The sequence below is a fragment of the Acanthochromis polyacanthus genome, chromosome 4 (genome assembly GCF_021347895.1).
Source record: "Acanthochromis polyacanthus isolate Apoly-LR-REF ecotype Palm Island chromosome 4, KAUST_Apoly_ChrSc, whole genome shotgun sequence".
In the NCBI taxonomy this organism is placed as follows: domain Eukaryota; kingdom Metazoa; phylum Chordata; class Actinopteri; family Pomacentridae; genus Acanthochromis; species Acanthochromis polyacanthus.
Genome location: NC_067116.1, coordinates 38473969 through 38485577, shown reverse-complemented (window position 1 = coordinate 38485577; position 11609 = coordinate 38473969). Strand labels below are relative to the sequence as shown.

Here is an 11609-nt window from a genome sequence, read left to right as displayed (position 1 = left end):
GAAGCCAATGTGACCATATATACAAACTAAAGACCACAGCTGGACTTTGAATATGAGAGAACAACTGAAATGCTAACAGTATATGTAACTAAAACAGAGACTTGTGAAAGAAAAAGTGATATAGCAAAGTGTATTAGAGCCAAAAGACAGTGTGTTGAGTAGCCAGACTAAAATTTACAATTCAGTGGAGTATATTTAAAGTTTATTACCCAGGTATTCCCAAAGTGCTATGATAGTAACGGTTTTCTAAAATTAAAGAATGCTGCCAACATTTTAACTAGTTTTTGTTTCCTATGTTCTCACTCTGTTACAAGACTTTTTTTTGCAGCATCACAAAATCTAAATTCAAATTCTAACACCAGAAAAATTTTCAGACCTACATATTCACAATTTAAAGTGCTAAATGGTAGCTCTAGACATGGAATTGCAATTGCAGTACCGCTGAACCTATAAAAACCAAACATTAAATGAGTTTGCCATACTCCCAGGTATGTCATTACAAGGCACAAACATTTCACATCAACCACGATGTTGTGAGAAAAAATGAATATGAATCAACAAATTCACAATGTAAAGTCAAATGTATTAATTTGTCTTGCAGCTACACCAATGTTCTGTCCGTAACAACAATCCCCTCAGATTAAAGGCCTTTGAAAATGAATCCCTGAGGAGAGAAGCCATACAATGTGGAGGAAATACGCCCATATTGCTAACAATAAAAGGAAGCAGAATTTATTGGTTCATTGATAACATGAAGCAGGAAAGCACACCGGTAACTCTTTTAATACACACTCTGTTTACTATCCGCATGCCTGTGGACCAGGGCCTCACTTTGAAAGAACAAAATGATCTCAAAACCTTATTATGCATTGAAAGCACGTCCAGCAGTGCTCGCTAATAGGGTTATTGTTCCCTGGTTGCTGCCTGGTGGTTTTAAGAGTGTGCAAGGGGTCATGAAAGAAACAAGTAATTTAGACCAGGAAACACAGAGCAGAACAACACACAACTTTCCCAGTTTACCAAAAGAATTTCATCATAATAGTGTTTTTGCATTTGAACAACTGTTCATAAATTCTCTATTTATTGTCTTACTGCACTTCTATCTACTATCTGAGTGAAGAAGTATACATTTAAATGGTCTGCATGTGTATTGAGCTATTCCACGTTACTGGCACTCAAAGCACTTTACAACATATATCTAATTCTAATTCAGACCAGCTCTACAGCTACCCAAGAATCTCATCGCTAAAATTTTTGATTTTATGACCATTTTTGCTCCTTAATTATCCTTTAAAAGAATACTATAAACACAGACGCTTAAAATGACTTGCATGAAATGAGTGGTAGCACCCAAATATCTTTATTTTCATATCAGTTCATTCCTTTTGTACATGTTCATACTGCAAATCAAGGCTTTCAACTGGCAAAATATTTACGATATCTTGAAGTTAAAAAGCACAACTGCATTGAAATGTTTCCGAGTGTATTGTGTGTAAAGTCGATCCACATTTTAGGCTTGCAGATAAAATGTAACTCAATCTTGATGTATGTAATTTCATTATCAACATTACTATTCAAACACAAAAGTTACTGCAACTATGCGCATCATTTCAAGTGCCAACGGTTTTACCTGTGTGGTGTCAGGTAATCTTAAAACGCAAGTGGAGGCCGACAATAAAATAATTAAATGAAGTATTGTCAGTTCATCTGGAGAGTTAAAGGGATCAAAGGTAGTATTCTTCCACAATATGAAGAAACTTCAGTGCACACTTCACCAGCACACAACAGTGCACTTTGCGTCATCTTATCTGTGAGATATGAACACTACTTATAAAAAAAGGAATAACTGTACATTTCTTTTTGCTTCATTGGCAGAAGTGTGTCATCTTAAACCATACAAGTCTAGAGATTAATAAAAAGAACAGCAACTGTCTTGTTGTTCACGATCTTCTACCTTTGGATTCCGTTATTTTCTCTTCTTGTATGAAGTGATTCAAGCAGATCGAGCCTCTTGAACTTTCAATGCTTCTCCACATCCTCCCTGACAGAAGCTACACCCCAGGCCTCCGTCCTTTGTTCAGATTCCTGATGAAGGTGGGAGCAAATACATGAACCTCATGTATCACTTACCCCTGAATCAGGCGTGAGTGCTCCTGGCGAGATGCACTCAGCTCTCTGCCCTTCTGCAGGGAGAGAATGGAGGTCACTGCTCTGAGGTACAGCAGCCTAGGAGCTATAATCAGCTCGTAGGGTGAGAAGGACAGTCGTCCTTACTAAGAGTTATCAGTGGAGTTCTCATTGCTGGTCGAACTTGAGGACTGGGGGGTAGAGGAGGATGAAGACGATGAAGAGGAGGAAGAAGAGGAGGTAAAGTTCATCCCTGATAGTTCCGGAGGGTTTGTTGCTGTGTTCTGTCCACTCAAGCTCTTCCTGCACACTGGACAAGTGTCATGCTGGAGAAAAATATGAAGCAGTTTTAGTGGCACTACCCCAAGGTTTTACACAGCAACCAATGAATATGTTGTGAAAGTGGAAGGAGAATTGTGTAGATGGTGTCGAGTACCTGCTCCAGCCATGGGACTATGCAATCATTGTGGAACATGTGATTGCATGGAAGCTGCCTCACATTTTCCCCCACGCTGTAATCTTCTTTACACACTGGACATTCCAGTCCCGAAGCTGAAAAAAAGTGATGTTAAACATGATATGTAACTTGGTTTTAGCTGTATTTTTTAAACCAAAAGGGACACTGCATTAGAATCGACTAATAACCTCTGGAAAAAAACATTTAAAAAAAAAAATCACAGTTTAACAGTTCAACAGTCTGAACCCAAAAACCCAAGTGTGTTTCAAAAGTATGCAAAAACTGCTTGAGCTTATCATGTGTGATGTGCAGTTCTATCAGAAAATCTAACTCAAAACTGTATTCTGAATGTTTCATTTAAAAATATGCCAATAAATAAACCACTTGTCCTAACTGGATTCTGTGAAAAACTGAAAATTTTGCACTCCTCAGCAAAAGCCATGGGTCACTCTGCTGCGAACAACAGTCTCATGACAAAAACAGGGATTATACATTTGGCCTGAGCTGAACTGCGTGTTGTGTTCACATGAAGCAGAAAGGAAACATATACAGGAACAGATTTAAGTAGTAAAATATCTACAGGGCATACTATGTATGTCTATGAATAATCACTTTTTTTCTCCAGTATTGTTAACAGTATTTGGAAATATGTTTTGGATATGCACTTCAGGTTTGGGATATTTTTGTAAAACAAAGAAAACAAAGAAAATCAACCTTTGGTTGTGTCATTTTTTATGATTTATGGCTTTGTACGTGTGTCATACGGCACTAAAGACATTTTTGAACTCTCTCTCTCTCTCTACTCCTGTCTATTGCTGTTCTGCTTCAAGGTGCAGGACATTATATATTATGCTGTCGATATAATTACACGTTATAACTCAGTAAAAACATGTGTACAAAAATGTGACAGCATCACAAACACATAGAAACTTCTTGGGGTTCAGAAGGTTAACAGACTTTGAAATCTCCAAAATTAAAAATCAGATGCGAAAACCAAAAGTGCTATTTTCAGAAAGATGCTTCGATGCTATGCTACTGGTGTCACTTTCCATTAGTTGTGTAGATGACAGTGGCAAACCAGTTCCCAAAAAACTGATGTGATAAGAAGTGTGTTGAGTTTTTAAAATGCCATAAAGTGGAAATTTATGATGCAAAACATGCCTGACTATTTAAAAATAAGAGTTTTTTTTAAATGAATTGTTACATGGGGATTTCAGTAAGACTATAGGCATCTCCTGTGGTTGATGATTAATCTACAAATAAGAGAAATCAAGTACAGTTCAAATCAGTCACCAGCAATATTTCGGCAATATCATAGTCCTTGCTGTTAAACCCAGAGTAGCTATTAACAAGTCCAGAGGCATCAAGGAAGACATCTCAAATTAAACATTTTTGAGTTCAAAACTGATAAACTCATACAGCTGAAGTCTCACAAAGCCAGCTTGTCAGGAAAATGATACTTGCATCAGTTAAACTGCAAATAAATATGACCTTGTAACTATCGATTTTCAAGAAAATTATACTGCTGCTCAATTTTGAAAACAATACAGTTTATCTGATAGAACAGAAGGGAACCGACCAGAAAATATTTTATGACACCAGTGGTGATCATCATCATTTAACTTACCAACATGTTCATCTGTAATTTGTACTGTAGGAAGACTTTTTATTTTATCCCTATCAGCAGGCGGCGGTCCCGTGTTCTCAAACTGGTTTAATAACTACACATTAGAGGAGAAAATTGTTAGATAGGAAGTTAAATAAAATACATGCTGAATGCACATTAGTGTGTGTGTAGTGCAGACTTCCTTACACAACATCTACATTCTTTAGTTCAATAATAACAATTCAAATTGTTCCTTTTTGACACTGTAAATGGTCTTACCTGTGTTATAATAGTATCTAATCCATTAGCGCCCCAAGCATAGTCCATAGGATTTGAGTGAAGAACACCCCTTTAAAAAAAAGAAGAAACATTAGTTCAAATTAAGCACATTTTGTTTGGATTTCACGTTTCATTTTTTAATGCTCCACTCCACATACTCACCAGGGTCCAACACCAATATTTGGCATTGCTGTAGGTGCAATTATTCCATTCACTAGCTGCTGAATTATTCTACAAAAAAGAACAGGAAAAGGTATGAAACAGTTGTGGGAGAGCAGCATTTGGGCTGTTACGTTAATAATTAAATCTCAGGGGAAAACTTGATGAATGATTAAAAGAATGGAAGACAAGTCAGCAAGTCAGTAACTGCACTTCTCACCCCTCTAAAGTTGGAACTCCCTCATGCCGCCCTGCTTGCCGCCTTGAACCATGACGACTTCTCGGTTGCCTGGCACCATATCGCCGTGCTGCCGTTTCCCTTTCCCGACGATTCTCTGCCTCCCGGTTGTCCTCTGTTCCCAGTCCAGCCCCGAAGTCGAAGCTGTCATCAAAGACACCCAGGGCAAACTGACCATAGCCAGAAGGGAATGTAAACAAGTGCTGGTCTGCATTCTGGAAGACAAACACAACGAAGAAAACCGACTGAAAAACAATCAGCAAAGTAGAAAGCAATTAAGATTTCTCCATATAACCCAAATTATTTACAGTAAAAACAACACTCTTGGAACATTCCAGAGCCGTGTTGACTGTCAGGTCAAATTTCATTCCAATGGAAAAAAAACAAAACAGATTGCCCGCTGACATATTTCTGTGTGTATATTCTCAATCATCCAGGTCATGGTAATCTTAGGAGCTTCAGTAAAAAAAAAAACAACCGCACGTCTCTCCTAGGTTCTAGAGACGTTTCACATCTCATCCAAGAGGCTTTCTGAGTTCTCATCACTAAAGAAGCCTCTAGGCTGAGGGGTGAAACACCTGCTGACATACAAACTTTCCTCGGTTACTGAGGAAACAGTATCATTACAACCCCGGTGTGTTTCAATCAAAATGTTCCCACAAGCGTTACACAAACTACAAATCAGGTTAAAAATGACTCATTTGACTGGGCAAAGCAAAAACAGCCCAGTGAGTCAATAGAATACCACCGTAAAGTGGATCTGCAAAAGCAGAAGTGGAAACCTATGACAACTTAAACCGTGTCTTCCACTACATCAGCACAAACGTCAGTGGAAGCAGTTTTAAGAAAGGCTGACTCTATTATGCAACAGTATGTGTAACAGAGTCAGAGTGGTGCAGGGGCAGAGAAAGGTTAAGTGATAAAGTCTAAGCAAAGAATGAGCTACAAACCTCAAACGGTTGTTGGTTCTGAGGTCCACTGGAGATGGTAGACATGGAGCCATTGTCAGTACTAAACAGGAGACAAAGAGTGGACAAAGTTACATCAAGTTCTTCATCACCATGTCATAGCTTTCAAAATTTATGACAGCATGGTTTTCTATTATTGCTTCGCCAGAACTCCTCCACTTTCTGATTTCACATGTGGAATAAAGGCAACTGTGTCCTTAGTTTTGTATTATCATGATCATATCATAATAAGTCAGAAATACAATATCAAGCTGACTTAAAAAAGACTGAAGTCAATGAAAGTACTGTTGAATGGCACCCAGTGTTAACTTGAGTGTTTTTATGAAGGTCACTCCAAATGAAAAACATTCTGCAACACATGACTTTAAAGTAGCATCTATTAGTATGAGCAACAATGCATCCGCAATGCATTTGAGACTCAAATCAAATGTGTATGTTTAAAAGCTGACACGTACAGATTTTTACTACAGTGGCACAAAGTCAGTCTGCATTGCTATTCTTTATAGCTGCAGGAGTACAGCTGGGTTTAACAGATTCTATCCATCCTAAAAGCTAGCTACTGTGATTGAAACATTACAATGAATAATGGCAAACATATGAAGGGGAAAAAACCCAAACAAAAATGCAGAATTTACTTCATGAAGACTATTTCAGAAAATGTGTCAATGCATAATGTAAATCTCTTGATACTGATTCTGTGACAAATGCAAAATAATAGTTGCATGTTGGGGAAAAATACTACTTTTGATTAAGTAAACTGGAAACATGATGCATTTTATACACACCTCCTCTCTTCCAGCAGCTCCTCGATGAACCCTGACTCACATCTTGGACATGTATACTCCTGCAACCAAACAGACATTAGTAGGAACCAAAACATAAGATTCAATCTTCACTGTGAAATTAGAGAAAGAAAGCGCTCATTAGAGTGTCACTGTGTGGCAAATGTAAACTGTAACTAGCTGATTAAACTTGCAATATAGCCTCAGCTGAATAAACAAACTGTTTCAGTCCAGAGAACTGACACAAGGTTGTCTAGCTAAAGAGGAAAAAGATGATCTAAGGTCATGAGCAAAGAAGCAACGCCAAATTGTCTCTTATTAAGGTACTACAGATTTGTGCTTTGTCAATCTCTTGGATAAGAAGGTCAGCAGAAGAAGCACCATTTCCTGTCCTCAACACTATCTACTGATAATGTTGAGAATGCAACATGAATGCATTCAAACCTGTGCATTATGGACATTTGGTACATTAAGAAGATTGTATAATATCATTATTTTCTAAATGCAATAAGAATCTGTGCAAAATCAGTATTTTCTACATGTTGAATAATCCTGTGCATTGTTGCCATTTCCCACATTTAGAAGAATCCATTATCCGCATATAGAAAAAATCCTTACAATATCAGTAGTATATTTTTGTTGATTTTTATAGGTGTTATTTAAAAAAAATCCTACATTTCTGCACTGTCCCTTTTCCTCCTGTGAAACTGCAAATATTTCCTGTTTGGAATCAATCATTATCTTGTCTTGTTCAAGCAGCTGCTGCATCATTATCAGATGTGCAGTTCATATGTATGTAATCCAATCGGTGAATCCTTAGGTGGGCTGAAAGGTTCAGAAACAACAGTGTTTTCTTCAAAGTGTGAACATGAATATGCAGTCTGGCTGATTGATTGCATTCAGATTCTAATGCATGCATTTGTAATAGACCTGCATGATAAAAGGAAAATCTGTGAAATTAAAGTTTCATCTGGTTGGTCAAATGGTGTGAATGCATGGCCTGTGTGTTCAGGGCGCCATCTAATGGGCCAAAGTTCAAGTATGAATGCATGGTAGTACATTTAAATAAAAAAATTTCTTTATTCATGCTAAACATCTTTTAGCAGAACAGCATTCGAGCACAGCACAAAAACAGACTTAAACTTTGTAGCCTTACATGAATATAACACCTTCGACTACAGCTGCACAATATATTGTTTCAGCATCGGCCTTGCCATGTATGCATATGCAGTAGTGTCATCGCAGGAAGTGCAAAGTGAAATAAGCCACATTATAGCTTTTCTGTTGCTCGTTATAAAAAGAACTCACACTCACTTCTCATTTTCTTTGAGCAATCTGCAAGAAAAGTTTTTCTGATACAGCATAATGTACTCAGATTTCAGGGTTCTTGGTTACTGATTGTTTTTTTTTAAATTTTATTTACAAAACACTGAGTTTGTTGACATCCAGGTCCCACATGTGCACAGTAAAAAGAAAGGTTTACCAGCAAAAAGAAGCACAACATCAATCATTAGTCCACCAAGGAACGCGGTGTACCTTTGTCCTTCCATCTGTTTGTCTGTGCGCAACATTACTCAAAAACAGACTGATGGATTTGTGGGAAATTTTTTAGGGCAGGTCAGAAATGACACAAGGACCAAGTGAGTAGATTTTGGCAGTGATGCGGCTTGTAGTCTGGATCCACGGATTTGTTTTATGATTTTTGTATCATTGTGAGATAGCGTCACAGCGTCACTGTCAGTAAGACAATAAGTCACACAATTTGGTATCCGTCCATAGCCTGCACATGCATCACACACACATGTGCTCAGTGCAACGTAATTTTGTTTGTGGGTATATCTTTATAAAATGGACACATTCTATGATGCTGTGATTTCTGCTTCATTTTTTTTTTCAAGATTTCACCCCACAAAAAATATACAATGACTAAGCAGCTTTGGCAGAATACTGCACTCTCTGAGTGCTTTTCTTGTTTGGTAATGTTTTGGCAAAACAAAGGACGGTGTTGACCGAAAACAGGAACTCTGTCTACAGCATCTTGAAAAATGTCACTACACGAGGAAACACAACTAATTTGTTTGGTTATTTAAACTCAAAACTGCAAAGCTCTGTATGATGACTGCAAACCCAAAAGCAAAAAACATCTTGGATACCTTTGCCAGTATCACACAATATAAGAAAGAGTCCAAAAACAAACACATAGATAAATCAAATGCAGATGCACTCTCCTACAGAATCTCCTCAGTTACTCTAAAATAATAAATCCTTTATAGGTGGAGTTATTCAAGTGATCTATATTCCTATATTTTTTCACGTCACAATGCATGTTGAAGAAAAACAAGATATTCCAAAGTCTGTTTTGCTTTCCACATACAATACATACTCCTATTCGTTGTGTTTGTTTGGTGTTGCATTTGCTGTTATTTTGTTTTGCTGTGTTTTTATACCCAAATCCTGATTTCAACATGTTATTTTGTTATATATTTTTAAAGATGTAATTCCAAATGAATACTAAAAGGCTATTCTATACAAAAAAAAAGCAGCAGCTACATGACATGCTAATGTGACTACAGGTCTTTGCCAGCAATCTACAGAAACAACCTACAGACGGCGAATGTTTTACATTGTAAAGAGCACATTTACTGCCCTGTGACGGATCATTCTAGCTTGTGACAGACATGCCACTTAAGCGTTTCACTGAATGGCAAAGCAAGAATAAGGACGCAGTGGCATTGTTGTCGCGGGTTCATTGACATAATTGATTATCAATCTGGTCTACTCAGCCTCAAGACAGACTAGTGACAATAACGTTCAGTAATGAGAGAAATAAATGGATTTCTACACGCGATTACAGCATACTAACGGTTAGTCAATACAGCTAATGATGGGGCTAACACGTTACGAAAAAAACCCAAAATAATTACCAAACAACTACGCCTTACGTCACTGCACAATATGTACGCAAAGCAACAGTGTCTCGTGTATACTGACTACGCAGTTAGAGTTACTATGTTGACAGATCCTCTGTTTAGATAACGAGCTAACTGAGAGGCGTTAGCAAGACCAACGGGAGCTAGCCGAAACTGTTAGCATACTAACAGTTGTGCCGCTGCTGCAACGATATCTGCTGAAGAAGCACCAACGCTGCTGTCTTGTTTAGTTGTCCACCTGTCCATATCCAGAATTTCAGTCTGTGGTACTTACGGGAAGCCGAGGACTAATCTCTGCGGAGCACCTGTGACAGAAGAACCGGCTGGGCCATGGAGGAGCTTCCGCCATCTTTAGTCACTAAACAGGCAGGCGGAGAGGAGGAGGAAGGACTACGGAGCACCGAGAGGGACAATGTTAATCCACTGGAACATACGACGACCATGTGATTTACATGTATTACATCACAGACGTTCAATATCCAAATGCGCTTCATGAATACAAATTATATCAAAATAGACCTCATTAAATTATTTACACATTTATGTATCTTAACAAAATTTCAGTGAATGTGAAATTTTACTAAAGATTTTTTTTAGCAATAAATGCATTCTATACAATATAAACATATGAATCCAAACAACAAAACACACACAAGCACAAAAATAAAGTAAAGAACTAAATAATTCATATATCTAAATTCTATATCCACAAACCTGTATTACAAAATATTGCCACATGGTGGTGCTTTTGTGTATCAAGTGTTGAGTTACTGTATTTCACATTGTTGCCAGTGACTGAAGATACAATACACCCCTAGTAAGTATCCTTTCTTTTTGTTCATAGGAATCAGTCAAATTGTCATATGCTACAGAATCCGGCTGTGTATTTCACTAATCCATAATGACATCCCAAAGCAAAAGCTGTAACAGAAGACTGGTTAATGTAACCCCCCCAACAAACCTGTATCATGCACCACCACACTGTGTCTCCACTGAACTCGTGTTTTCCCTGCAGGTTTACAGCAACCCCCTCGCTCCCCCTCCTCACATGACATCCAAAGATGTGTTTTTGCGATCTGGCATCACACTTTGATTTATTTTGACACATGTTACTTTTCCATTGGATTCCTGTCAACCACCTTATGAGCCCAACAGGCGTACTTGAATTGTTCATAAGTTGTGCAGCATCTGTTTTTGAACAACATATCTCTTTAATGGTGGATTTGTATTTTGTCCTTGGTCATCTGACAGTTTTTCCAGGAAGCATTTTATTGAGTGTCAACCCTGAGACACAAAACTGTAAAGAAGTTGCCTTTCAGATTGTGTCTTGTTTTACATGAACACTACCAAATTCTCGCTGGCGCCTATCTGGTGGCCCTGAGACAGCAGCGAAGGTTTCAGAAATCACTTTGCTACAGTATCTAGAGGACAAAATTACAAATCTTATTTGGTTTTCAGGCCTGTCAAGTTGTCAAATAAAATTTCAGCTATATATTTTTTCACAGGTATCCTTAATGTGAGTACTCTAGCTGCAGACTGCTGGCTATAAACATGCCACTCATGTCTGGAGTATATTGTGTGCTTGGCAGGACATGTTGAGAGTAAGTAGGAGTTCCCATCCGACCGCTTGTCAGCCAATCATGGCTCTCAGGCATTCTGGCCTGATTTTTATGTAAAAACATTTGGTTTCATGGTCTTCAGGATAGTATCTCTGGATGCCACCAGCTTCACTGATATTTTATGGGTTTATTGTTTTTGCATGAAAAATACTGGATGGTTTTAGTTGTGTACGTGTGCATGTATGCATGCAGAAAAATCTATTTTGTTATGTATTCTTTAAACCAGCTGCAAAATGTCAGAGAAACTATAACTAGTTTGCAAAATTTGCAAACTGAAATGCAAAATAATGTTATGATTGAGTATGACAAGACTGAATGTTTCTGTACAACAGAGCTCACTATCTAACCAAGTTATGTCCGAATGTGCTTTTTAGGTCGGTGTTGTGTCTGATCTGAACACGTGGGAGCTGGAAAGACACTGCCGTCCCATGGACTGAGATTAGA

The 11609-nt window shown here is 38.0% G+C and overlaps 1 protein-coding gene across 1 annotated transcript; it reads right to left on the bottom strand.

The window, feature by feature from the left end:
* Positions 1–1323: 1323 nt before the first annotated feature.
* Positions 1324–9963, bottom strand: LOC110949589 (E3 ubiquitin-protein ligase RNF126). Its single transcript, XM_022191732.2, has 9 exons — positions 9821–9963; positions 6620–6678; positions 5817–5877; positions 4849–5081; positions 4632–4700; positions 4470–4539; positions 4212–4305; positions 2564–2679; positions 1324–2453 (listed from the first exon to the last, which is right to left on the bottom strand). Exons 1-9 carry the CDS (start codon positions 9893–9895, stop codon positions 2274–2276), a joined length of 957 nt encoding a protein of 318 aa, XP_022047424.2. The 5' UTR covers positions 9896–9963; the 3' UTR covers positions 1324–2273.
* Positions 9964–11609: the final 1646 nt, after the last annotated feature.

Excerpts from the sequence above, each read along its gene's own strand:
- LOC110949589 (XM_022191732.2), bottom strand. The coding sequence starts at position 9,895 with ATGGCGGAAGCTCCTCCATGGCCCAGCCGGTTCTTCTGTCACAGGTGC. Across the intron at positions 5,878-6,619 it reads GAGCTGCTGGAAGAGAGGAG|TACTGACAATGGCTCCATGT; the intron begins GTGTGTATAAAA and ends TCTCCTGTTTAG. Across the intron at positions 4,701-4,848 it reads GGAGTTCCAACTTTAGAGGG|AATAATTCAGCAGCTAGTGA; the intron begins GTGAGAAGTGCA and ends TCTTTTTTGTAG.